General features: G+C 49.9%; 2 protein-coding genes, 1 long non-coding RNA gene and 1 other non-coding gene across 19 annotated transcripts in view; 1 reads left to right on the forward strand and 3 right to left on the reverse strand.

Moving 5' to 3' along the window:
- Positions 1–1,481: 1,481 nt before the first annotated feature.
- LOC120581415 (U5 spliceosomal RNA) lies at positions 1,482–1,597 on the reverse strand. Its single transcript, XR_005647263.1, has one exon. It is a non-coding gene; the product is annotated as a U5 spliceosomal RNA (small nuclear RNA).
- Positions 1,598–1,813: 216 nt separating this feature from the next.
- LOC120619957 (uncharacterized) lies at positions 1,814–25,484 on the forward strand. The gene is made up of 3 exons (XR_005657687.1): positions 1,814–1,956; positions 16,095–16,198; positions 24,564–25,484. It is a non-coding gene; the product is annotated as an uncharacterized LOC120619957 (long non-coding RNA).
- Positions 3,892–24,387, reverse strand: PTCH2 (patched 2). Of its 14 annotated transcripts, none has more exons than XM_039884208.1 (22): positions 24,263–24,387; positions 17,638–23,071; positions 12,300–12,489; positions 12,123–12,192; positions 11,850–11,941; positions 10,982–11,177; positions 10,278–10,399; positions 9,982–10,129; positions 9,772–9,903; positions 9,527–9,682; positions 9,349–9,441; positions 8,902–9,027; positions 8,690–8,808; positions 8,212–8,560; positions 7,753–8,065; positions 7,519–7,661; positions 7,252–7,432; positions 6,842–7,122; positions 6,596–6,733; positions 5,253–5,395; positions 5,068–5,167; positions 3,892–4,645 (listed from the first exon to the last, which is right to left on the reverse strand). In XM_039884208.1, exons 2-22 carry the CDS (start codon positions 18,041–18,043, stop codon positions 4,379–4,381), a joined length of 3,765 nt encoding a protein of 1,254 aa, XP_039740142.1. In that variant the 5' UTR covers positions 18,044–23,071; positions 24,263–24,387; the 3' UTR covers positions 3,892–4,378. The 14 variants fall into 14 exon arrangements, 13 of the variants coding, with proteins under 13 accessions (XP_039740142.1, XP_039740137.1, XP_039740128.1 ...); XM_039884203.1 differs by lacking the exon at positions 24,263–24,387 and adding an exon at positions 23,377–24,202; XM_039884194.1 differs by lacking the exon at positions 24,263–24,387 and having other exon boundaries at positions 17,638–18,657; positions 22,922–24,202.
- The window catches only part of EIF2B3 (eukaryotic translation initiation factor 2B subunit gamma), a 95,282-nt gene continuing 93,091 nt past the window's right edge, over positions 24,291–26,481 (reverse strand). For all 3 annotated transcript variants that reach the window (XM_039884346.1, XM_039884343.1, XM_039884349.1), the window contains one exon: positions 24,291–24,453. In XM_039884346.1, the coding sequence (XP_039740280.1) occupies positions 24,401–24,453 (53 nt within the window). In that variant the 3' untranslated portion in view covers positions 24,291–24,400. The remainder of the gene's footprint in view (positions 24,454–26,481) is intronic.

Raw genomic sequence — 26,481 nt, forward strand, 5'->3', positions numbered from 1 at the left:
AAGGGAGAAGGGAAGGGGTTGGGGGTAGGGAGGAGTGGGGAGGTCAAAGTGACTTTATTGTTTTCTCAGATTCCTTCAGCTTAAAATATTCACTATGCCAAGATGCCATATTTTGGGGTAGTGTGTCCTGAACCTCATCAGTAGCACAGTGATTAAGATTATGCCTCTTTTGGAGTCAGGCTGCTTGGGTTTGAATACCAGCTTCACCACTTTCTGGCTTTGTGACTTGAGTGAGGCTATTTAATCTATCCATGCCTCACTTTCCTTATTTATAAATGAATATAATAGAATCTATGTAATAGCATTCTTAAGAAGATTTTGTAAGGTGCTTAGAACTGTAGTAGGACAGATTAAGTACTGTATTATGTGCTTAGAAAGTAAACCTATTAATTCATTTGTTTAATATTTGTTCCACAAATATTCATTGAGTGCTCATGTGCCAGACATTGATTTAGGGTCATGGAATCATCAGAAAACAACTCAGGTAAAGTCCCTGCCTTATGGAACTTACTTTCTAAGAGGAGAAAGATACAGAAAAGTAAAGAAATTAATGTATGCTATTATCAGGGAGTAGTTCGTGGTCTGAAGAAAAATAAAGCTGGTTAAAAGGATGTGATGGGAGTGGGGCTGTTTCATATAAGGTAGTGAGTGTAGACTTCTGATGAGAGAACATTGAACTATAGACCTGAAGAAAGGTCATGAGCCATGTGTCCTGGGGAAAGGCATTATTAAGAGGGCTCTGTGCAGGAGAGTGGTGTGTGTGTGTGTGTGGATTTACATTAAAAAAATAATAATTTGGCTGTTGTGTGGAGGATTGTGACAAAGGGGGAGGGTGAGATAGAAATGGGGGAAGGGCAGTCTAAGGAGAAGAGGGAGGAGGCTATTGCATGAATGGATCAAGAGCTCTTGGACCAGGATGGTAGCTGTAGAGGAGGTAAAATGTAGTTGCATAATGCTTTGAATGTGGGAGTCAATGGGACCTGTTGATGGCTATAAATTTGGAGGTTATTTGCTATGAGACCTCCCATAGGCATTTACTTAAAGCCATAGAACTAGATTACCTACGAAAAGGATGTAGATGGGCAGGAGGACCTTGGTCTAAGACCCAGGAACATTCGGCAAGTATCCTGTCTGTTCTTTCGTAATGATCTTTTTCTACGTGGCACTTCTGAGATCGTATATTATTTATCCTGGGTTGTGCTATTTATGCAAGTTTTTAGTGTTTGTCTCCACTGAAAAAATAAAATCCTTAAAGCAAGGAAGCTTATATTTTCAAGTATGGAAAACTGGCACACAACCAGTACGATAAAAAGTTATACTATATACTAAATTGCCCACAGGCATTACTTCTGAGAAGAGAACTACTTCCTGTACTTCTCCAACTAAAAAACCCTGAACAAGGCACACTTCTTAAACTTCATAACAACCAGAACACAAATCACTCTTGAAGATTAACTTCTATCTTTTAACCACAAAAGAGTAGCCTCATAAAAATGAGGCTTCAAAAAATTGGTTAAAAAACTCTAATTGTTTCTCTCCACGGAAATCTTTAGTAAAAGGCGAAAGATTTATACGATTTGAAGAAAAACCAGAGTATGTTTTCCAATTTCCGCTCGGAACCTCCCAGAGCAAGGTAACCGTCAGCACAGTTATGGTTGTTCAGTGCCTGCGTGGTTCGCTTTCCCGGCCTGGTGTAAGTGTTTAAATCACTCATTCTAACAAGCTCTGTGCTCTGCAACAGTGGGCAAATCCCCGTGGGGCTGGAACTCAAGCGTCGTGGTGTTTTTCGTGGTGTTTTTCGTGGTGCACCATGGGTATGCAAATCGCAGGCAGCTCCGGTCTGGTTGATGACACCAGCTACCTGCGCCAGGCTGCCGCAACTCTTCCTCTCTGTGGGCCGCAACTCTTCCTCTCTGTGGGTGTTCCTGGAATCCCTCTTCTAGTTTGCGGGGAGAGGTAAGGGCGTTTCCCGCCGGAGCCGGGTGTGGAGTTCCTTCCGGGGCTGAGATTAGGTTTTAGTTTCCAATTGTTGTGGTTCAGTCCTGCCATTCCATACCGGCAGGGTCTCCCCTCTTCTAGGGACAGAAGCAGAGACAGGCAAGCACAGATACTCACGGATCGTGGGACCATGTAGAAAGCACATCACTATCCCTCCTAGAGGAGATGGCATCCAATTTATCTTGAAGGATGATTTTGTCAAGGGAAGGTGGAACAGTATTTTAGGCAGAGGGAATGGCATATGCAAAATTATGAGAGGTGAACGCTTCAAGTAATTCAGCTTGTGTAGAGTGTGGTGTGTCTGCGTGAGGATGTGTCTGGTTGGGTACTGTCTGGGAGAGCTGGAGTGATGGCTGAGGCTAGCTGGAGTTAGGCCTGGAAAGGGCTTGGATTTTATCTTGTCAGTGATAGGGAGCCATGAAAGGCTGTTGAAGTCAGAGGGCTGAGTAGTGTGAGGTGCCACACAGGGTGCACTACCCTGCAAGTGCTGGGACAACTACAACTGGGTGGAATCCCTTCAGCTGCTGCCATACCAGGACACTCTTCTGTGTTTCAGGGTTTACCCCTAAGCGTGCAATCAGAGCAAAAACTTTGAGCAAAGCTAACATCTATACAAAGTACAAAAATAGAGCGCACTTATGAGGTGCCAGGTCATTTCTTACATAAATGATTTTATTTAAAATGCTGAAAGAAAAAGAACCCTACAAGATAGGCTCTAATTTTCCCATTTCACAGAGGAAGACACTGAGGCTAAGTGAGGTTAGTTAACTTTCCCAGGTCACTCAGCTGGTAAGTGGCACAGTGAGTTGACAGCTTTTGCACTATTCCAGCCTGATGAGTTCTCTTCCTCCACCCAAAAGCTCCTCCTAGTGACCCAAACACTACTGGACCCAAATCCAGCCTCCATCCCTTGGACGTGTTGGATGCACCCCCTACTCTGGGTTCCAAGCCAACTACCCATTTTAGTGTTGATTCAGCTGCATTAGGCTTATTTATTTTTTTCACTTTTGGTCACAACATGATTATTTGGCCTTTGGCATGGTGGGTGACGTGTGAGAAGGTAGTGCTCTCAGGGTGGGATCATTCTTGGTGAGTGGGTGCCTGGAACCAAGGTGTGTATGTGTGTTGGTTGAGGCCGAGCCCTGGGATAGTTGGGGAAGGGCAATAAAAGACACCTCTACCCCATTCAGTGAGGTGCTGTACTCTAGCCCTGGGGGTGTGGCCAGAGTCTTCAAGGCCTCTGTGCGGTGGGACTGTTCAACCTTCACAGAACACCTTAAATACAGTGCCTCACTGATTGCTAGCATAATCTCAGTTTCTGGACAGTTTCCCCAAAGGTGCCTCTGGAGCGCCAGGCTGACTGCTGACTTGCAGAGGCCTCTGCCTTGGAGGTTGGTCTGGGCACAAAATCCTAAAATATCTCCAAGACCCTACTGTCCCATCTCTTCTTCAATTGGCCACTTTCCCAATCTGTTTCCACTTTACTTCCCACCTGTTGCACGGCTGTGCCCCTCCATCCATGCCCCCCATGCTGCTGAATCAGGAAGATGGGTGATGAGTTTGGTGAGGTGCACAGGGCTGGATTATGATGTCTCTGAAAGCCACACAGTAGGGTTTGAAACCAAAAACATTTGTATACTAAGCACTTAACCCAGACTGTCACCAAGTATGTGACCAACATATATTTGCTGAACGTCATCTTCACTTCCAGGTGAATAAATAGACCAAAGTTGTGTGACAAAAATTCAGAACCTGGAGCCTTTCCCACTCAGGACGAGTGGCCCCAGGACCTCGGGCCCTGATACATCTGTAGGCAAACTCCCAGCTCTGTCCGAAAGAAAAACACCAAAGTCATCTGAGATGAGTTCATATAGAATATATTTCACTCTTTAAAAATAAAACTTTCAGTATAGCTAACATCTATACAAACTACAAAAATAAACATCTTTATATAAATAATTTATGTGATAGAAGATGGACAGGGAATAGAGAGCCTACCCAGGAGTCACCAAGCAATGGGGGGCCAGGACTGGCAAGGGGTACTAGGGGATCCCTAGGGCTTGGTCTGCTGGGGGCAGCAGTGTGGGGTGGGGAGGTGAGAACAGGGCTGCACTGCAGTCTGAAGTGCTGGCTTTTACTCCCACCCAGACAGGCACAGGCACAGAGGATCCAGGTATGCAAGGGTGCTCACAGCCTGGAGGGTGGTAGTTTTGTATAGATATTAGGGAGGTCCATGAGGGCCAAGTTAGGGGAGGGGATGCAGGCAGACAGCAGCAGCAGCAGAGCTCTTCAGGGGCCTGTCCCGTATCCAGTAACCCACCCACTGCTTCTCAGTGACTTCATGTGGCCCAAGCAGGGTCTCCATGCTTCAACTGCTCTTTCACTCAGTGGCTAGACATGGTCCCCTAGAAGTGAGGTTGCTGGAGCCGTTAGCAGTTGGTGTGGCATCAGGGGACCAAGTGGGCTCATCAGAGGCTGGGTGGATGTAAGCACCAGGCAATGGGGGCGGGTGGAGGGCCACAGTCATGGAGGTAGTCACTCTGGCAAAGCTCTGGGGCAGGGTGGGGGACACCCCCCACCTGAGCTCTCCTGCCCGTCGAGCTGGGGGACTCAAGACCTCGGCACTCTCCTTGTACATCTGTATCACCTGGGGGGAGACACCAGCATCAGTGAGCTCAGGGGCTACTGGGGCCCTCAATCCCCTTCAACATCTCCTTGGTGAATCATCATGATTGTTAGGAAGCTGAGGCCCTTGTTGGCCTCCAGCAGGATACGAGAGACCTGACAAGGGACAGGATATCAAGGCCGGGAGCAAACCCTGCACCTTGCCCTGGACCCTAAAGGCTAGGTTGGGTCCTCTTAAGAAGTCGAGAGAGCTCAGGGGTAGGGACATGGTATCTGGGCAAAAGGGGAGGCTGACACCTTTAGTTTGTGGCACCTCATGGGTAAGATCCTTGTAAGTTGAGCCTTGTCTGTTGGCCACTGCTGGGATACTGTCCTGGCTCTGTCCCTTCCCTTGCTTGTTCCACCCAGTCCCCTAGGCTAGGAGCAGAGGGAGGGTATGATCACCTCTGGTGGGGGACCCAGGATGGACAGCAGCACAGGCAGCAGCACCAGCCCATGGAGGAGGCCGAGGAGTGTGAGCACTGTCAGCACCACAAAGAAGTACCTGGGTCGGGGTGGGCGGTCAGCTTGGGCAGGCCCGGAGGTCTGCACAGGCAGGCCCCGCCTCCCTGCCCTGAGCCCTCCCCTACCTTATGATGAAGTCAAAGTTGGAACCAACAAGCATGAGCAGACCCAGCAATGTGGAGATGCCCCCATCCTTCACTGGGGCAAATGTGTGCTCTAGGGCCTGGGCAGCACGCAGGTTCCGGCTACCCTGGCTGGTCAGGAAGGCCTGGGGGAACAAAGTGGCTTTGGAGCTATTCCTTGGCCAACTATGGCCAGCTCAGCTCATCTATGACCCCAACTTCTTCTGCTCATCTGACCCCAGAGCTCACCCATGCCTTGGCCCACAGAAGGCCAGGTGAGCTGAGTTCCTGGGACCTGCATGAGTCCATTTAGGTAACATTGTATAGATGTGTCTGGTGAGACGCAGAATGATGTCTAGAATAGGTTGGCAAACTATAGCCTGTTTGTAAATAAAGTTTTGTTGAAACACAGCAACACCCATTTATTTCTGTATTGTCTGTGGCTGTTTTAGTGCTGCAGTGGCAGAATTGCAGCAGAGACTATATGACCTAAGACTAAAATATTTACTATCTGGCCCTTTATAGAAAAAGTTTGCCATTCCAGGTTTAGGAGGGTGGACGGTCGGGGTGGGCGGTCAGCTTGGGCAGGCCCGGAGGTCTGCACAGGCAGGCCCCGCCTCCCTCCCCTACCTTATGATGAAGTCAAAGCTGGAACCAACAAGCATGAGCAGACCCAGCAATGTGGAGATGCCCCCATCCTTCACTGGGGCAAATGTGGACTTTTTAAGGGGACTAAAGTGGCATTTCCAAAGATTTCTATTCTTCTTTTTTTTTTTTTGTACTTTTCTGTATGCTAACTTTTTTCTTCCCCTAAGGAGTATATATAGTGTTCTTAAAATAATAATAGGGCTATTATGGGGGAAAAAGAAGGGAGCTGTTTGTGGGGTCTGGTCAGATTTGTGCTGAAGTGTCCAGCTGGTCTGTGTTCCCCCTCTCCTCTGTCAGGGGAAGACGAGCTTCTCAAGGCTGGCCTGCTTACCTCAGTTCTAGTACCTCTGTCCTAGTAGAAGCCCTCTTTTACTCACATTGCCATCCAGCTATCATCGGGATGGTTTCTCTGATCACATTAAGAAGCATTGGTTCCCATTTTCTCTCCTTCCACCATTCTGTCCTTACCCTGTTCTGGTCAGGACTTTGTTCCCTCTTCTCTACAGAAATGGCTGCTTATTTATTTGTTGACTTATTTATTGTTTATTTCTGTGCCCTTTTAGGGTAAAGCCTGTCTGTATTGCTATTACATCCCCAGTTCTTAAATAGTACCCAGCATGCACATGGTAGGTGCCTGATAAATATTTGCTGCATACTGAATCAGCTGGCCTGCTCCTTCCCTCAGTGCCTGTACTCACCAGAGCCACATGGACCGTGAACTCGACACCAATGCCCACAGAGGCCACAAGGATCACCACGGGGATGGCACTCAGCTTGATGCCCAGGAAACCCATGATGCCAAAGAGCTCCACAGTCATCATTGCCAGGACCAGTACCTGGGGAGAGCGGGGCTAACCCAGGGCTCCTGGGAGGAGGAGGATGGGATGGGCAGGGCAGGGTGAGGGAGCCAGGGTCTCTTAGGTCCCACCCCTGCAAAGACTCACAATTAGGCCAGCCGTCCAGGGGTTGAGCAGCAGCAGGGCACAGACGAGGAAAGTGCATACCAGCAGGATGCAGACAGCCAGCAGGAAGCAGCGCCGTAGGCCCAGATACTGCTCCCAGAAGAGGAAGGGGGAGCCACTGGGGTAGGCACGCACTCCAGCCCGGCCTGCCTCAGCGCACGCTGCCCGGGCCCCCTCGATGGCCTCCACGAAGTCTGCAGTCTTCTGGAGGCCGTGCAGTAGGAAGGGGAACTGGGCAAACTCCAGGGGCTGGGCCGCCGGGACTGCGGAGGGGAGGGGGCGGCAGGGAGAGGGAGGGGTGGCCAGTGAGCATAAGGAGCAGTGGGCAGGGCCTTAGGGTAGGGCCTGTGTGGGCCCAGGCTGAGGCTCTTGCTGGCTCCCCTGGGACTCACTGCGGAGGTTCTCCCCGGTGGTGTCATACTTGTCGTGCAGCCACTCGGGAGGTGGAGGGTAGAAGTTGGCCTGCGAGGCCGCCAGACCCAGGGGGTCACTGCTCACCCACACAGTCAGCCCCACATAGAAGAGCTCGGGTGGGATCAGCCCCTCCTTGTCCACCAGCTTCCTCGTGGTCAGCTGCAGAGGCGGAGAGGGCTAAAGGCCTAGGCCCATGAGGCCTGGGGCCCCTCTGTGCTCCCTGACCCTTCCAGCCTTCTCCTAACCTGGCTGAAATCCAGAGGCTCCTGGGCATCGCCGGTCTGGATGAGCAGCTTGTAGGCCAGGGCACCGTCCTCAGAGCCATTGCGATATGAGTGGTGGGTAATGTGCCCGGAAGCCCAGTCCTGGTCAAATGCAGCCTGGATTCCTGGGGAAGAACAGGGTAGGGTGCAGTTAGCTTGTGGCACCAGGGGCTTTTGCCTGCAGCGGACCTCCCTGCTGGTCCCCTTGCCTCTCACCCTGTAGCCAGTTCCGGTAATAGTGCAGCCAGGTGCGGGGTGTCTGGGTGGCAGGTGGGGGCAGCACAGCCTTGAGGGAACTGAAGCGCTGGTGCAGATCAAAGAGGGCTCGTTGGGAGTGGGCATAGTCAAAGCCACCCTGTGTCACCAAGGCCACCTCGTAGAGGGAGAAGTACCTGAGCTGGGCGCTCAGGAAACCATGCTCCTTGGTGCCCCGAGGCACCACATCTGTCATGGCCAGCCCGTCTTGCACCAAGGTCGCTCCATAGAGGCTCAGGCCCAGAAGAGCCCCAAAGAGCACCAGCACCACAGCCTGTGGGAAATGGCAACTCAGATGGAGACTCAGAGACATCCCACAGCCAGTAGGTGGTAAGCTAGGCCTCCTGCCCTTCTTGGAGCCCAGAGACACCTAAGCCTCTGTCCTGCCCCACCCCAACATCCCTGGGCCTGAAGTCTTACCTTGGCCTGTGACTGGAGCAGCAAGGGCGCAAACTGATGGCGGACAAAATGGGCAAGATTCCAGCGGGCACAGGGCAGGGACTTGCAGGCTGCCTTCTGCCTTGTCCCCTCCTCCTGGCTCAGAAGGTCTCGTGTGGACCCTCCTGGGCTGAAGAGCTCAGAGCCCAATGCGTCAGAAGGTGGGGGCACCAGACGGGCTTGGGGAGGCAGGATGGTGACCACATGTTGACTGCTGGCTTCGCAGTGGGCAAAGGCTTGAACCGTGGCTGTCAGGTGGGCAATGCTCACTGGTACTGTGCTATCCGCCAGCTCCTGGGGCAGAATCTGAATCACTCTAGCAGAACAGGGGCTGAAAGAGGAAGAGAAAGGAGAGGGGGGGTGACAGGTCTGTGCCTGGAAATGCTGGTGAGGGCACAGGATAGGATGTGGCCTGTGGAGAAAGCCTGGTGGGGTGGGGGTGGGAGAGGAGGGACAGTACCTAGAGAAGCAGCAGAGCACATCAAGGCGCTGGCAGTGGCGCCGGTACAGGTCCAGGCTGAGGATCGCTGGGAAGACAAGCATCACAGCTGCAAAGTTACAGCCAACCACTATGGCCGCCTGGGGGATGGACAGGAGGGGCACAAGGCTGGATGAAGCAGGCCCCTAGCTCCACACCCACCCTAAGTTTGGGTCCTGTTTGTGAGGCCTCACCTGCAAGGAGAAGGCCCGCAGTGCAGGGATGGGAACTAGAGCGGCCATGAAGAAGGCGACCATGTTGTTGATGGATGTGAGTGTGACACTGGTACCTGTGCGCTGCAGACACTCGCCCATGCGCTCCTGCCAGGACAGGGGAGGGGATCATGGGTCTTCAAGGTAGAGTGAATAGGAGGCTCAGCAGAGAAGGAACAGTGACCACACAGCAGCTAACATTTACTGAGTGCCACATACATGTCATGCATACTGTGCTAATCACTTGACTTGAATTACCTCACCGATCTTCACATCAACCCTTATGACACAAGCACTATTACCACCCCGTTGCAGGCGAAGAAACTGAGGCACAGAGAGGTTAATTAGCAGCCCAAGGACACCCAACCAAGAGGTTCTTAACCCTTATGCTGAGCTCAGATGAGCCCAGGCTCATGGGTGAGGCTGCACCTGGAGAGGGGTGCCAGGTGGAGCCTCTGTGAAGGCATGTGCCAGCAGGAATATGTCATCCACGCCGATGCCCAGTGTCAAGAAGGGCAGCACCTGGAGGGGCACAGGGGCAAGCAGCTGGAGGGACTGAGTAGACTGAACTGTGGGCACCCAAGTCTGCCCTGCAGTCCTCGTATACCTGGGTAGTGGCAGCATTGAAGGCGATGCCGAGCAGGGCACAGAGCCCAAGGCCTGAGGCCACTGCCAGGGCCACCAGCAGCACCCCGGCAAGGCCCACAGTACCCTGGGACTGGGCACAGTCCCAGCGCAGCATTGTCACACAGGCGTAGGTCAGCTGTGGGGAGAGAGGGGACTGTCTCGAACAGGGGTTCCCAGGCTGGACACCAGCTAGAGGTGGGGCAAGGTGTCAGGAGTGGGACCCACCATGAGCAGATAGCCTCCCACCACACGGGCAGCACTGACTTCAGAGAAAGCGTGCAGGATGTCATCCAGAGTGGTGGAGGAGAAAGCGTGGATCTGCTGGGATGCATTCTCAGGCAGGGCCTCCTGGGCCAGCTGGAGAGACAGGGTAGATCTGAGGAGCAGGACGAGGGAGTGGCCTCAGGGCACCGCCCTGCCCTTTTCCACACTAACCTGCACAAAACGCCGCTGCCAGGCCTGCAGCACTGTGCCAGCCTGCTCCTCACTCCAGCCGATGTCATGCGTCTGGTAGTCACCCCGGAAGTGCTCATACAGCTGGCGGGGACTCATCAGCAGGAAGGTGCTCTGCAGGGCCTCTGCCCTGGGGAGGGGTGCAGGAGAATTAGGGGTCAGAGCTGGCCGAACATCCAGTGCGGGGTGTGCAGGGGGCTTTTGCCAGAGCTGCCTGGAATCGAAGTGTGGATTCCCATTCCTGGGGTACCCATGCCAACTTCCAGGGGAGGCCCTACCTCAGCAGCTGTCCTTGGGGGTCTCTGGCCATGCCTCCCAGCAGCAATTCCTCCTGCCAGTGCATGAACTTGTGCGAGAAGCCGTGGCAGCCCCCGCTCAACTCCTGAGCCACATCGGGAGCCTGAAGGGAGACAGGAGGGGTTTAGTATTCAGGGCCCTAGCTGTGGATAACTGCTGTCCCTGGGCTGGTACCTCCAGGAACTATGAAGCTCTGTAGGCCTGAAGTGTAGAAAACTATCTCCTGAGCCTCTTGCCTAGCCTGTAAGTGAGCAGCTAGGATCCTGCAGAGAGGAGGCCACAAGAGGAAACAAAGGCCTAGAAACAGGCTGCTGGGAGGAGCTGCTATAACTGGGTTTCAGAAAAAGGTCCACATTTACAGAGTCACACAGACGCTCAGGAAACTAGGTAAGATACTCATGCTTAGCTAATTTGTCCTCAGTTTCCCTGTACAAGTCTATTTTGATAGAATCCAGCCTTTCTGGGCTTAGAAAAGGAAAAAGGGATTCGTATGCCACTTGAGGGCTCCTTAGGAGGACTCAATAAGAATGGAACACTAAGCATCTAGCACAGTGAGGTCACAATGTCCAGGAAATAGGGAGCTGGGCACAGAGCACAATCTGCTCTCTCCCAGAACAGAGAAGCATACAAGGAGGGGAAAGGGAAGGAAAATAGCCTTTCCCTGGCAGACCTGGTTGGAACCCACCTGTCTGCTGTGATGGTTAGGGGCACTAGGAGGGCAGTGAAGGTCGTCAGGGTTCAGACAGGGCCGCCCCACGTAGGCCTGGCCCACCTGTGCCTTGTCTAGCAGCTCCCGGAAGCCCTCAAGGGAGGTAAATGGGCCTAGCTCCTCCAGCAGCTGCTCCGGATCCAGGTTGGTCCATTGGATGTCAGGACGGCCGCTGATGGGAGAGCCCAAGGCTGGTGAGGATCAGGGATCAATTCTCACCCTCCAAACTGCTGCTAGGGGACCCATGCTGTACCTCACCCTCCTCCTAGCCTCTCATTTATTCCTCCATATGGATGGTATGCAAGGCTCCACTTCCCAGAACTCTCAGGCTGCACCAACCCACCAGGTTGCTGCAGTGAGCTGTGGGCAGTTGCAAGGGGCTGAGACGGACATCAGGACAGAAGGTACTTAATACATGCAAAAGGCCCAGATAAGCCCCACTGAGTTCTTCCCAAGCCATCTACCTTGTTTCTAATAAACAAACCATACAGCACCTGCCTGTAACAGGTTTTCTTTCTGAAATGGGCAATAGCTTAGCTGATGCCTAGCTATCTCTCCCTGGCAAAACATCTTTCCCGGGATATTTTTTCCCCCTTCACTCAGGTCTTACAGATCTTTGTTTTGTTCTGTCTGAACAAGACAGGTCTGCCTTTCCTTTGGAGGTGAGGAGACGGGGGACATAGAGAGGGCCCTGGGGTAGCCCACGCTCTGACCCTGTCCTGGGAGGTCATTGGGCCCTTGGTAAGGCTGTGATCATCATCTTTACTCCCACCCCTCTTTTCTGTTGGGGAAGTCCTGGCAGGAGACGAGGCAGGGCCCTGGGAGCAGCTGTGGTGGCACTCACGGCAAGTAGGCAGAGCCCCCTTGGAGTTTGGCTCCCTCCCAGAAGCAGTCGAGGGGGGTGAGGATCACACATGGGAACAGCTTCTCAATCATCTGCCAGGGACACCCCAGGCCACATCAGTCCTGTCCCTGGGCTCCTTTCTCCACAACCTTTGCAGGACGCCCTCTGCAACCCCACCTCCCGACTTTTAGCCTCCGAGTTTCTCTGAACCCTCCCGGAAGGCAGAAAGGTTCCACCTCCACCCAGTCTCAGAGAACAACTCAAGATACTCACCCGCTCGATCATTCCATTTTCAATGAGGGGAACTCCTGATTTGTAGCAGATTTTGTTCAAATCCCAGGACCTGCAGTAGCCAGGAACACAGGAGATCAGCAGAAGAGGGGGGATTCCTGCTCCAGCTCTGCCATAGCACGCCTCCCCCCAGCTGCTCAGGGGCTCAGCCAGACTCACTTTCCATAGAGTGATACTTGCACTTTACTGGCGGTGAGGGCTGCCTGGAGGTGGAGGTCAAGTGCTTCAGGTGTGAGGATGTTCTCCCCCTCCTGGCGTGGGGTCTGTATCAACATCTGGGAGGTGTATGCAGCTTCCTCTCCCAGCTTCTCCTTGGTGTAATGCAGCTCCTGGCTCACCTGGCTGCCCACTGCCAGAGCAGAGAGAGAAAGCTAGGGGGAAAGAGCCTCGGTGGATCAGAGCGCTGGGGGATGTGGGACCCTAACCCACTGAGGCCTCCCAGAACAAATGGGAAAAGTGCTGCTGAGAGGAGCCCCTGCCTTCTCATAGACAACTACGCTGACTCCCCAGGCTCCTGCTCCTGCTTGGAATCTGGAGTTCTGTCAGGGAAGCAAGAGGCCTCAGTTGTGTGGCTCTATGGAATTCTTGTGTGGTCTAAGATTTTAGCATAAACCAGGTTGGCTAGGTTTGGGGCAAGTAACTTAAAAACGAGAAATCAGTATGAGCTGGGCCAGGGCTGGGGTTTCAGGGGCATCCTGGTAAAGGAGCCCTCACTCAGTTACTCTCTGCTTTGGTGAGGAAAGACAAGAAGGACAAAGGGAACAATAAGGAGGCTGCTATTAGGAAAGTCTCCTAAGGGCTGGGGCTGGTTCCTAGTTCAAGTTGCCCTGGGCAATGATTTAAATCCATACACCCAAGAGGGTAGGGATGGGAGTGCCTGGTAATAATGGGCCCTGCGGTGGCACAGATGAGGGCGAGAGTCCTTCAGTGTGATGCTGGCCACATACTGCTTCCACTCATGCAAGAAATACCTGGAATCAGCTCATGTACCCTGGAAGAGGTGACAGCAAACTGAGCCAAGGGGAAGATAGGTTCCAGATCCCTTTCGCCAGTCTCACTGTCCAGGAAACAGGGAGTCCTAGCGCCAGGCCTACCTTAGTCTCCTTGATCTTAGCATCCCTTAAGTTCTGAATTATGTTGGCCTCGGAGTCATGCTCTGTCCCTGGGGTGTGGGGGAGGTGGGGACACTGTGAGGGGATATGACCTGACTGGTTTGGAGGAGGGTGAGGGCCAGTGCCAAACCACCCCTGGCTTTGTGGACTTGGTCGGGTCTTAGAGCCACTTCTGTTTCCAATTTTTTGGGTCCCCTTCCTGTTGGTCAACAACACCCCTGGGGCCCACATGTGCTGCTTCTCCGAGACTCCAGCCCTATCTGGGAGCCTCGCCCTCCCCAATCTCTTTTTCAAACCTGCACGATCTCTTCATTCATGAGAGCCCCAAACCCTTGGGAACCCCCCAACACAGATTTACCCATATGCTCACATCCTCCCACTCAAATCTCATTCCTAGCCCCTTCATGAATCTAGTTTCACACAGCCATCCTGCTCCCTTCCACCTACTCTTTTTCTTCCTTCCCTGACCCCCCACTCCTTTCCCAGGCCTGTACTACAGTGCTTATTTCACCAGGCTTAGACTAGAGCTGTCACAAGCAGGGACAGGCAAGGAGGACAGAGATAAGCTCCCTATAAGTGAGTCTGCTGAGGAAAAGGAGGCATGAGAGAAGGAAGGAATCCAGATAGAGCTCATAAGAAAGCAAGAGAAAAAAACACTGACAACTTAAAATACAACATCAAAGAAAATAAAGAATCCTCAGAAGAAATGAGGAAGAGAAAAATGTAAAGCTTGGCTGACAATGATGATGACAGATATGAGGACAGATGAACTGGGATGTATCGTGCGAGAGTGGCTTTGAGCCTTGTCTCTGAAACTTAGTCTGTACTTGAGGCAAATTACTTAGTCTCTCAGACTCTCAATTTCCTCATCTGTAAAATGGGGTCGATGGTTATCTTGGTAGAATTAGAATCAATGCAGGCAAAGTACTTAGGAAACTTACCCAGCACGTAGGCACAGATATGGAGTTATTATTCAGTAGTTTCTGGGAGAGAAATGATGTCATAGAAAAATGAGAAAGGACTAGAGAAAAAGTCAACTATAAGTGAGTAGAGAGGAAGTAGGAGAACAGGAGAAAGAGACATCAAAATCAACATTTGTTAAAACTTTTGTGCCTACAAAAGGTTGATTATAACTGGTTAGCCAGCATGGAGAAAAAGCTCACCTTATAAGCAGTCCTATAAATGCAAATTAAAATAGCAATAAATGACAATTTATTAAATTTGTAAAAGTTAAAAAAATTGATAGTACACAATGCTGGCTCACAGGAGTGCACTCTAACCTACCATGGGAGTCTAATTTGGTACGATATTTGAGGGAAAGCAATATTGCAATATACATTAAGTCTCTCAGAAATGTTCATAATCTTTGGCCTAGAAATTTCAATCGTAAGGGCCTATAAGTTATTGCAGGGACTCAAACTGCCTCTGAGTGAAGTGGGAGCCATGGTAGACTTTGAGCAGAGGAGTGAGATGACCTGACTTTTACATTACCCACCAATATATTCTGGAGCTGAATTGTGAATGAAGACTAGGAAGTGGCCAGGGTAAGAAGTCAGGAAAAGGCATTCTGGACCAAATGTGTGCGGGGGACGGTCAAAGGCTGCATTGCTGGACTGCTAAGAATGAGGCAGAGACAATGCTGGAGAAGCAATTAAGAGTTACATTACGGAGGGCCCAGAATGTGTGCTAAAGAGCTTGGACTTGATTCTCGAGACCCCCTAGAACCTAACAGAAAGTGGTGGAAGGGATCTGAGTGGGGAGTGAGTTGGACAGATTTAGATATACCACAGGAGGGCAGTGTGGAGGCAGATTTGAAGGTGAGGCCAAGGAAGACCTTGATTTCCTGGTCAATCCTTTGAAAGGCCTAGGCCCGCCCCGCCCAGTCTCAGGGAGTGAGATTTGATTAGTCTAAGAAGTCAATAATGGTAATTCCATTGCTTTTGTCAGGTGAAAGATTTAGGCACAGAGTGCTATACAGTTCTTGCCAAAGTCACCAAATGAGAAGTCAGCTGGGGGGATTCTGGTAAATTTTTCCTCATTTTCAAAAAGGGATGCAAGAGAGAGATGACTTCTCTTTTCTGCCACCACAACGGCCATCTTGGGACAAGGAGGTGATAAGCCTGAGTACAAAAGCCCAACATGCTGAAGAAGGTAGAGGAGAAAGATAGCAAGAACCTGGGTCCTTGCTGATGTCCATATGCTGAATTAACCATATGGAACTTCTTTACTGTCTAGTTACTGCCAGATTTCTTGTTATAGGGGATAATAAATCAATCTTCTTCCTTCCTCCTTCTCTTCTTTCCTGTCTCTCTCTTTCATGTGGCTAAACACATTCTAAATGATGATCAAGAGTGTACTGGAGCTTGATAAAAGTTTCAACCAGAGCAATGGTTACAAGGGTGGGAAGGAGTGGTATGTTATGAGAGAGGCTAAGAAAGAAGAATTTGCTGTTTTAGTAACCGATCAGGTGAGCAAGAAGAACTGAGGCTGACTCCCAAGGTTTCAAAAGCAAACTTGAGTACTTCAGTGAGTAGTGGTTCTGCCAACAGATCTGTGGCCATCCCCTGCCTTCTAGATAGAATGGTTGTATGTTTCTTATTTTCAGGGACAGCTCCAATTTCAAACCATCTCTATCACTATTTCTTTAAGTACTAGTTGGGCTACATGTTGTGATTTTTATTTTAGAGAACAAGCTATCTCAGAGCCCTTTCAGCTTTAAAATTGATCAGGAAGGACAAATCACATTCTAAGTCCCACCATGGCAAAGCTGGAGAGGACCCTGAACTCTGGTCCAGAACTCTGATGATAGCCAATATTCTTCTCTCTTTGCTTTCTCTACTAGCAAAATGGAAAGGAATAGAGAATACCCTTCAATCCTCACCTTGATCAGCTCCTCATTGCCTAGGCACTGCTGGGACAAGCCTCAACTATAGATGTAGAGAAAAGGTAAGGTTGAAATCACCGCTTTTACCTCACCCCCAGTCCTAGCTAATACAGTACAGAGTGGTATTCTGAAATAAAGGAAAAAGTCCTGGGAATTGGCCACTACCCTCTTATATCACTTTCCCACAAAGAGGAGCAAAAAATCTGGTGGGATATAGCTTGTCATGTGCTGGAGTGTCAGAGAGAGGATGAGGAAACCTGGAGGCCCAAGCAGTGTTGAGATGGGGAGGATCTGGAGAATGAAGGAGGAAGACGAGGATGGGGAGGAGACAGCCTCTCTTGTGGCAAGAAATCTAAGAGTAATTTGGGACCACCCAGGCAGCTGGGGTGTGGGTGGGGGTGTGTATGTGCGCATAAGCACATGTGTGTCCTGGGGCTGGGGGCAGGCAGGCAGGCAGGCACAGAGAAAACATCTGCTCTGGACCCCAAGGCTAGCCTAGAGTATATATGTATGTCAGAGTCCGCAGAGGGCTGCGGGCGGGGTGGGGATGGGGATGGGGTGTGGGAGCCCAACAGGCAGGCAGGCAGGCAGGCAGGCTCCAAGAAACATCTGCTCTGGATCCTAGAGCTTGCCAGCATTTGAAATAACTCAAGGGTGTGAGACTCTAACCTGGGCCCTGCCTTTGGATATAGGCCAGTGGACAGGGGTGGTTTGGGGGAGCGAGCCCACAAATGCAAATTCCCAGGCAAGAACAGAGGGCGGTTTCACTCTGTTAAAGGGCTGCCATGTGAAACGGGGCCCCAGGAAAGAAGAGAGTTATGCCAAAATTATTAAGAAGTCATTTTATCTAATGTTTCTATTAGGAAGTGAGGGTTTGGTCTCATTAGACCCTGCTGTTGCTTCAAAGTATAGATTCTGTGCTCCACTAAATGGCTGCAGGAGGACTGGATGCATGGGACTGCTCCGTAGAGGACTGCCAGCTGATTTACTCAGTTTCTCCAGCCCTCTAGTTCTAACTTTCCTGATTTTCCTGGTCAGATGTGATCTCTCTCTGCCTTCTCTTATACAACATAATCATATTTCCCTTTGTATTATGTGGTCTCTTATATATAGTATATTATATCCCAGTACATATTTTACTTTCCTTGCTTCTGAAAGTAAGTTGCCTTTGCAAACCCTGCCATGCAGTCAAAAATACACATAAAAAGGTTGGGAATAAATGCCAACACACACACACACACACACACACACACACACACACACACACACACACAGAGAACAGTGCTTATTCTATATACCTAGTCACAGGACTCCATCAACTACAGATGTCCATTTATGAGTGTGGGAGGGAGCAGTGCTCCCAGATGCCCAGGCTCTGGTGGACAGGTGTCCCCTCCAGACCCAGAGCCAAGTCCACTAGAACTCCGTAGCCGGCTCTTCACCCTGTTCTTGCCTTGGGTTCACTATACCCAAGTGGCTATGGGTAGTGTCCACAACTCACCTTCCACCCAGAGCTGTTCTAAGTCTGTCTCAATGATGGCCACGCGGAGACCCAGTGCCAGGGCCCCAAAGGCCAACAGTCCCAGGAAGAACACTTTGCCACAGTGTCTCTGGATCCCGCAGCCCAGAGAGAAGAGCAGGCCCTGGAAGTAAGCACGAAGCCAGAGCGGAGCCTTCAGGCTCCCAGTTAGGATCTGGGATGGAAAGAGAAGGGTCAGCCAGGCATTGCTGTGACAGTTCATGAAACCCTTCCCTTTTTTCCCTATGCACACCCTCTGCCAAGCCCTAGTTTTTTGGTGTCTGGATGCAGGACAGGGAAGACCTACACAGACACATGGAGTTAAAAAAGATTTAACTCCATTCCCTCCCCCTCCACCCCCACACACCTGAGGAAGGCATAGAACCATTTTCCAAGAGTAGGATACACATACACACACCTGTTTTCAGGTGGACACAGAGGTAAGCCCACAGACACTCACTCTCACTAGTCAGGTGCAGAGGAGACACAGACGGACGTACACGTCTTTCTAGGGCAGGCAGTAGCACACAGCAATTAAAGACATCACCTTGTAGAAGCTCGAGTGACAAACTGGGGTCTCTAGATTCGGTCCCAGTCTTCCTTTTTACGGCTTTTTCTCTACTCACCTGGGGTGCTGCAGCTCGAGCCGGAGGTGTGTAGTCTGGGGGCAGCTCCCCTAGGGGCGGCGACCGAGCCATGCTGGCGGGGATGGGGGGCATAGGCACCCCCAACCCGCGTTATCTGGGAGACCCCATAGGCTGTATCGCGGGACCCCTGTATCGCGGGACCCCGCGTCGGGATTCAGTGGGGCCACTTAGGCGCGCGCGTGGGTGAGATCGGTTGCGGGCGTGCCGCAGTGGCCGTGATCCCGAGGAGTGCAAGGCGGTGCGGGTCCGGGGCGCAGCTGCCGGAACGAGTCCCGTGTGTCCGCAGAGCTACCGGCCCATGACACCCAGCGCTGCTCGAGGTGGCGACCGCAGTGCGGAGGAGGCTTCTGTAGCCCTAGAAAAAGGGAGCAGGCAGGGGCGACGCCCTCCTATTGGCTGAGGAGCCCGCAAATTACTCGGAGCCGCGCTGCCGGATCCGCTGCTAGGCAACGGCGCTGCAGGGGGCAGGGCAGGAGACCACCCAGGCAGGGCCACCCCTCGCCTCGTTTCCCCGCCCGCTCGCGGGGCCCTCGGGGGAGGAGAAAGGAGAGAGATCCCGGAGAGGCAAGGCGCTGGCCAAGTATAAGTCAGGAGAGGCCAATGCTGAGAAAGGGTATCTGCTGGCCCACCCAGCCTAGACCCAAAGACTTCTTTTCATCCTTCTCTGCCTCCATTCAGTCCACTCTCTTCACTGAAGCCAGTCATCTCTCTAACATGCAAATCTGATAACTCCAAAACACAAAGCCCACTTGGAACGCAGAGCCCAGCATGATCTCACTAAATAAAGCCTTATCGCTCGTAGTTTCTTCACACACACCCCATGCTCCTTCCAGCTCTGCAAAGCCACATGTAATTTCCTAAAAGTACCATGTTATTCCTTGCATTTCTGCCTTTGTACATGTTGTGGCCTTTTTGTTTTGGTAGACAATCTTCAAAACTGAAAATGAATCAATCACCTCTTTTGAAGCCTTCCTTGATTCACACCTCCTTCATGACAGATAGTTGTTTCTTTGTGTTCCTTATAATACTCAACTTATATACTCATCATTGCATTTATGACACAATTTATGTACTTGAAAGGCTGCCTCCCTCACTAGACAATAAGTAGATGCTTGATAATTGTTGAGTGAGTCACTGATAATTGCAGAAACCAGGGTGAAAGGGACTGGAAACACAGAACAGTCCGTTTATTAAACTTTCATCAACTACCTCATCTGAGTGTGCTGGTTTCATCAGGTTCCGAACTGATTAACCCTGAGTGACAGAAGAGGGTAAAATCAATATTCTAACATGTAAAGTTTGGAAAAAAGAAACAGAATCTCCAATAAATTTATTATTCTAATGCAACTACTATTATCTCTGGCCAATTTCTTAGTCAGATTTTCCAGGCTTATCATTACATCATAAACATTTCATGTTACTACATAGTCTTTTTATCAATCATTTGGAGACTCTCCTTAGAACAGATTCCCAGAAGCGGGGGTGTTGGGTCAAAAAGTATGAACATTCTTATGGCTCTTGCTACACGTTGCCAAACTGCTTTCTGAAAACTTGTGTCAATTATCATCATCTCTAGAGCTTCAGTCCTGGGCAAAGGGAACCTTTAGGCTGAAGAGGTGAACATCTAACAGGTTTACCACTTCCACTGGTCCATTTTCCCAGCAAAATGCCTGTAGACCAACTAATACATGTATGATGCTGTTGGCCGAGTAGTAACTACGCATTAAAAGAACATGTGCGTAGCACTTTCTTCCTCCCATAGAGCAGTGGGTCCTATTGTGGATAAAAAGAGTGTACCCTGAGCAATTCTCTGGAAATAGAAATGGCCTCTAAACCAGGTTGCTCTTGGGGCTACAGCCAAAGACAGGTATGGCTGGGTGTCATCAGGACTGCAAGTGGAGAATTTTTGCTATATAAATAGCTCTTAGGAGCTATAAATACCTCCTTTCTTCTTACCAAACTCTGCAAGACATAAGGTCCACGGAGAAATAGATTTGTAATTGGCTGGGCCTGGGGAGTCTGCTGCCATAGCAGGCCCAACATTGCTAACAACTGCAGTGAAGTCCAGCACAGTCTATGAATGCTTCCAGGGTAGGGCCTGCCTGCTGAGAAAACATGCCTTGTAGTTCAAAGACCACAGGGGGAGATATTTGGTCTGCAGTTCTAACTATTTCAACCCCAGGCCTAGTGCTCTCTGGCTGCTCCAAGCTCCAAAATGACTTTTCTTCTCCCCAACAAAGTGACTTCTTGAGTGCAGCTGAGCTCAGCCAGGGTGAGCTAAAGCCACAGACCCCAGAGAACAGAAAGAGAAGTAGAAGCTCCTTTCTTCTCTCTGTGAACAGTCTGCTTCACTGTGAAACAGCTTGGTTCACTGTTACTTCCACTGGAGCTGGTATGTGCTTTGGGGCCAAACCAGAGAAGTTCTCCAAAAGATAACAAAAGAGAAAAGCAATCTAATTCATTATCACCAAGGAGTAAATCTAATTACTGATTAACAAGACAAACATCCCTTAGGATTTCTTATGTGTCCACTCTTCGCTAAACTCTGGGGTTGCAGAGTCCCTGCTTTTTAGAAGTTCATAGCCTAAGGGGGTGCATAGGGGAAACCACTGTGAGCTGGAATACTCAGGGAAGTTTCCAGAAGTGAGAGGAATTGGTAGGGAGAGGGGGGAATATGACAGAATCTAAAGGATATAGTTCAAGGTCTGAGTCTTTCATATACTGACTGTGAGACCTTGGGCAAGTCATATAATTGAGACATTGACATAAGGATTAAATGAGATACTATATGTGGCTGAGGAAGTGCCAGGAAAAGTGAGGTCTCTCTCTCTCTCTCACACACGCACACACAGTTTAGGTGAAGTGACCAGCCTGGCTTCAGGGTAGAGTCCATGTGGGAGGAGCCCGGGTGGGCCTTCTTTCCCTGGCATTCCCTCAAGCTTCTCACTCATCAGGCTTTGTTGGCTTATTATCTGGGCCAGGCAGAGTCAATGACCCTGAGATGTGGAGGAAAGCAGGGGACATGGCAGTACCCACTGCCACCCATTATGTTTAGGGGCTAAGTCTGGGAATGCTTCCCTATAGTTAGCTTTAGGCCAATGGAACCTGTCAAGTCTCTAGTGGCAGAAACTGCAACCAGAAATCAGAGAATACCTTTTACCTTGAGGGTAGGGGAAGGAGAGAGGCTAGAAATTAAAGCAGAATCTCCCCATTTATCCATGGCAGAAAAAGCCCATGATGCAATCTTTCTGGGTGGTGGCGGACAGTTCAGGTTGAGGACAGGTCATCCTAGTCTCTAGTAGAATGTGTTCTTCTACCCAGCCTCTTTCCCTCCGGCAGCTCCATCTGAGCTGAGCTTTTTAGAACTTCTGTCTGGGTGGTCCTTCCCACACCCCTCTCCCCCTTCCTCAGACACATTTAACTATTTAGAAAGCAGCGTAAGAAGGCCTGGCTTATGTACCTCTTTAGGGGTAGGGATAGCGCTTCATAAAGTATACTTTCTGCAATTCTCTGGAAATATAAACAGCTTCTCAACTAGACCGTGTAGGCCCCTTGATTGCTCTTGGGGCTCTGGCTAAAGACAATGTGACCCTCTCTCCATCGTGGATGGGAATGGAGTGAGAAGAGTAATGTGAAGGACTGGAAAGTTTAGCCTCTGGCCTTGGGAATAAGCTTGGAGGGCAACCTTGACAGTCCCCTTACAGGCTCAAGGAGCTCTTGCCAGTGGACAGGGGTGAGGTGTTAGTGGGGGAGGGGTTCCTGGAGTAGTAGCCATCAAATTTTGCCTGACTTGACAAGCTCCCAGAAACCCCCTTGTTCCTCAACACTTCCCCAAAGTCCTTCCTGATTTGGTATTAAAGGCCCCCTTCTCCTTTCCTCCACTTCCCTCATGGAGCCACTGGGAGAGGCAGGGCAGATCCTATCGACTCTTGCCTGCCTGGCTCTTCTGGCTCCTGTCCCATAGAGAGGTGGCTGGCCGGTGGGCATTCAGTTGTGCACTCTATTTCAGACATACTCAAACCCTCTGTAGCTGCCGCCAAAAGGAAACAAAAACTGTCCCTGCCTTCTGGCAAATAGAAATCAAAGCATCTTGGGCACCCAGCCAGTCTTGGAGTTGTTGGAGACAATAGCAGCAGTATCCTGAGCTGGGACTCAAACTCAGCAAGGCCTTTCTCTGGGGAATCCCTGCCTTGTCTGCCTTCTCCAGCGCTTGTCTGTTTCCTTGGAGTGGGGGCTGCTCATGGGCTGTGCAAGGGAAAGCAGAGGGGTTTTTCTTCTACTTACTATCAGGGATTCCAAGGGCTCAGTGGGGGAAGATCAGGAAGAGGGAGGTTATGGCAAGGCTCTGGGGCAGTTTAATCAGTCCCTTCTTCTCCCCCACCCCATTCTCCTTCCAAACTGACCCAGCTCCACCCCCTTTCTGTGGTCTGGCCTCTTGGGCTACCCAGACCCCAAGGGTCAGAAAGCTCTGAGAGATGTGACAAAACATGAGAATAGGAAGGGCCTTTGAAAGTTACCCAGTCCAACTTTCCTAGTTTGCAGATGGGGAAACTGAGGGACAGAGGAGCGGCAGTGATTTGGCCGAAGCCGAACATTACAGAGGGCAGGTTTTCTCCTACCTTGCCCAGGACAGTCTCCAGCATTAGTTGGGTCGCACAAATTTAATTTCAGTTCCAAAAGGGACCATTCCGGCACCACCTCAGCTCTTTATTCCCACCTCTGCTGTAGTCCTATTGGTTTAAGTCACTTCTGCTAGGCCATTTCAGCTCCTGTATGATTAGGGCAAAGTTTCAGGAACCTTGTCCTGATCCGTGGGAAGAATGTAGAGCTCTGGAGCTCCCAAGAGGGCTGGTGGAGGTGGAGATCTTCCAGGGCAGGAATGTTCATCTAGTCAGTCTCTCACGAGTTCAATGAGAACAACACTAAGATTCATGCAAGATTACTCAAATGAACCTGAGAGACTTCAGATTTCTGATGTAGAAACCAGTATTTCAAATCATTTTTTATAATTACTGCCACCCACAGTGAGCACATCAAGAGAAACCTTAGTTAATTCTAGGAGGTAAAATCTCACCCCAGGAACCACTTTTATCTTCCACCAAACACCTGCAGGTTGTAAAAGCAGTCAGGGAGAGGCAAGGGCGGAGTGTTCGGAAGTGGGGGCGGCGAAGGCAAGGTGGAGAGGGCTCCAGAAGACCTGTGAGTGTGGAAATCTCATTTCTCAATTATCTGCAGCAACAGAGTTTGTATAATTGGGATATAAAGGGCTGCAGCTGGAGAAGAGTCAGACAGAATTTCTAACCATGATGTAGTTTCCTGGCTCTTCCTTACCAGGTTAGACAGACCTCACAAAGGGGAGGTAGGAAGGGGTCTGGCTTCTCAGACCATGGCTTTATTTGATTGCTCTTGCCTCCACTAAAACCAGTGGGGATAGGCTTGTTGGCTAGGCAGGGGCTGCCTTCTGCTTGCTTTAAGAGTCTCCAAGGGACAATAGTTGAGCTGGAAAAATCGGTTAGAGACTGGGAGGGTAGGGAGTGAATGGCAGGGTTTAGCAGGTGTGGTAGGGGCTGGGAATCTATGTGGTAGGTATGGGAGCAGAGCAGTAAGTTCTGGGCTGAGGCTCAGGGGCCAGGCTGCCCAAATTGGCAGCTGTAGAGGCAGCACTGCGTGTAGAGGGGGCACTGCCAGCAGCTAGGCCTATGGGTCTAGACAGCCAGATTAGGGTCAGGGACCGAAGTATTTCCAGATCCTTTCAGGTGGGAGATGCTTTTATGGACTAGGCTGGGTAGCCCTCTTAGGAGCTTTACCACTGGACAGCTGCTACCCCTGCCTGGTAACCTCAGTACACAAGAGCTAGGCCACTGTGTCCTATCTGGTCCTACACACAGGCTCTCAATGGTCTTTACCACATGACTCATGAATACACACTGTGTATCCCTGGAGCCCCTCTGATGTAGAACCTGGCACTACTCCATAAGTCTCCAGCACGCCTTTGGGAGTCCTTCTTTATTGGGAAATAAATACAGAGTCAAACAGGTGGCACAGACAACATCTGTAGTTCTGGGGGCCAAGAGGAAGGTGTCTGTCTTGCTCAGAACTCAGATCTCCATGAGCTGGTCATTACCCACGATCACTTCATTCACTCGTTTGGCTACAAAAGAAAAGGAAAAGGTTATTTAAAAACTGTCAGTAAAAGATGTCATTTCAAACCCAATTACTTCTAATTCTGTGTTCAAAAATATTTATTCTTCTCCTATGTAGCTCTGCTCTTGAGAATCTCTTAGGAATACAACCTGCCAAATGGACTATAGGAGAGACAGCATCTTCCCACAACAGCAGGAGGGGACTGACTCTATACACCTGGCTTTTGGGAAACTTCACATTGGAGGGGAACTGGATCTGGGTCTTAAGGTATGAACAGAATTTTTTTCAGGCAGTGTATCAAAGGGGAGGCATTCCAGGTTATTAGAACAAAAACAAAAAGATGTATGGAAAGGGAACATGAAATACTGTGGTGTGGCCAAAGGATAGGGAATGGGGGCGAAGAGTGATAAGAAATGAGACTGAATGGTTAAATGGAGATACCAAAGGAAAAAAGGAGATGCCTCATATGTAATATGGACCGAATACCACCAAACCACCAACTAGAAAAGGTTGTGTGGGGATTCGATGAGTTAAAGAATCATTGAGTGCTTGATAAATAGTGGCCATTATTATTTTCATAAAGTCCAAACCTACAGCCTGACCTTTGCCTACTACTTCAGCTTCAGCTTCCCCCATTCTCCATTTGTACCTATAAGCCATACTATTTTATAGCTCTAGACCTCAGCACATGCTGTTGCCATGTGCCCACATCACACTCTTACCCTAAATGCCCTAATCAAGCACCTCCACTATGTGATGCCTTCCCTTTCTAAATGTCCATTTCCTGTTTTGTGAAAACACTCTACCTAATACATATCTACATCATTATATCATTCTCCTCTACTTCACTGTAAGACTCTTGAAGGCAGGGGCTGTGTATTTATGATCATAGCCCAGTGTTAGCACAGCTACCGGCGCATGGAAAATTTCAGAGATTTTGTAATGACAAGGATAGGGTATGGTTCTGTAAGTGGAGAGCTAAAGTTGAAAGGAGGTGAAGGTTGGTAGAATAGAGAAGTTCAGGAAATTATGAAACTGAGAAGGTTTATGAAATTATGAAACTGGATGGTTCATTGATGAATACGTTTTAGTTGCCCAAGATGTTTGGAAAAAAAGAGTGAGGGAAGAGGAGTACTGTGAACCCTCAATCTATTTAGGAGAGTGCCCTGGAAGCTGACCATTGATGCAGTGAAAGGTAAGAAGAGGGTCAGCGTCCAAGGAATAAGAGCTATAGAAAGGAGGCAGGGAACCAGTGGTCTGGGGTAGGTGGAAGCAGGAGCATTCTGTCTACTTGCCTAAAAGTATGGGGCAGATGTAGGAGATAGGAGAGTTTTCCAGTCTTCTATTGGCTCAGCCCGAAAAGGCTGATCAGTTGCCTGAAAATGGATTTTTCTGGGCTAGCTTCTCATGGCTTCTAAAGGTCCAACACCTTTCTTGCCACACTTGGCAGCTTGAGTGTGACCCTACTAGGTGAGGCAGAACTTTGGCTTTCTTGAGGCTCTAATACAGCCTCAGAAGGCTTTGGTGCAGCAAAATGATGATCCTTAATGATGGGACCAAGTCTGACAGTGAGAGATGTTTAGTGTGTTCATATGGCCCACAGCTTGAGCCTCCTGCTGTGCAGCTAGAAAGGGAGTTTCTCACCTAAGCTTTAGAGACCTTGAGATTTCAGACATGTTTTCTGCTCTATCCACCTTTCCAGTTTTGTTTCTTGCTACATCCCCCTCGCACTCTATATTCTAGATTTTCCAAATTATTTGCAATTTCTAATGCATTGGATTGTTTTTTTGCCTTTAGGTGCTTGCTTACATGGTTCCTCTTTGCTTGAAAGGTCCTTCCTTTTTGTATACTTGGTAAATAGCCACAAATTTCAAGATGTAGCCTTAATTCCTTCCTTTAAGATGATTTTCCTGACCCTTGTGCCAAAAGCTGACCAATTTTTCTTTTATGACCTTAATTAACCCTGACAGTGTTCTACCATGATACTTGTGAAACTTTACTTCTCTACTCACTTGTCTCTCTATAATAGACTGTG

This window comes from Pteropus medius, unplaced genomic scaffold (assembly GCF_902729225.1).
Source record: "Pteropus medius unplaced genomic scaffold, Ma_sr-lr_union100, whole genome shotgun sequence".
Classification (NCBI taxonomy): Eukaryota; Metazoa; Chordata; class Mammalia; order Chiroptera; family Pteropodidae; genus Pteropus; species Pteropus medius.

Bases quoted from the DNA above. Each gene is read 5' to 3' on its own strand.
- PTCH2 (XM_039884208.1), bottom strand. From the start codon at position 18,043: ATGGTTCTATGCCTTCCTCAGGTGTGTGGGGGTGGAGGGGGAGGGAAT. The intron at 8,066-8,211 runs GTAAGACTTCAG...CATTTCCCACAG, and splicing joins TGCTCCAGTCACAGGCCAAG to GCTGTGGTGCTGGTGCTCTT. The intron at 7,662-7,752 runs GTGAGAGGCAAG...GTTCTTCCCCAG, and splicing joins TTACCGGAACTGGCTACAGG to GAATCCAGGCTGCATTTGAC.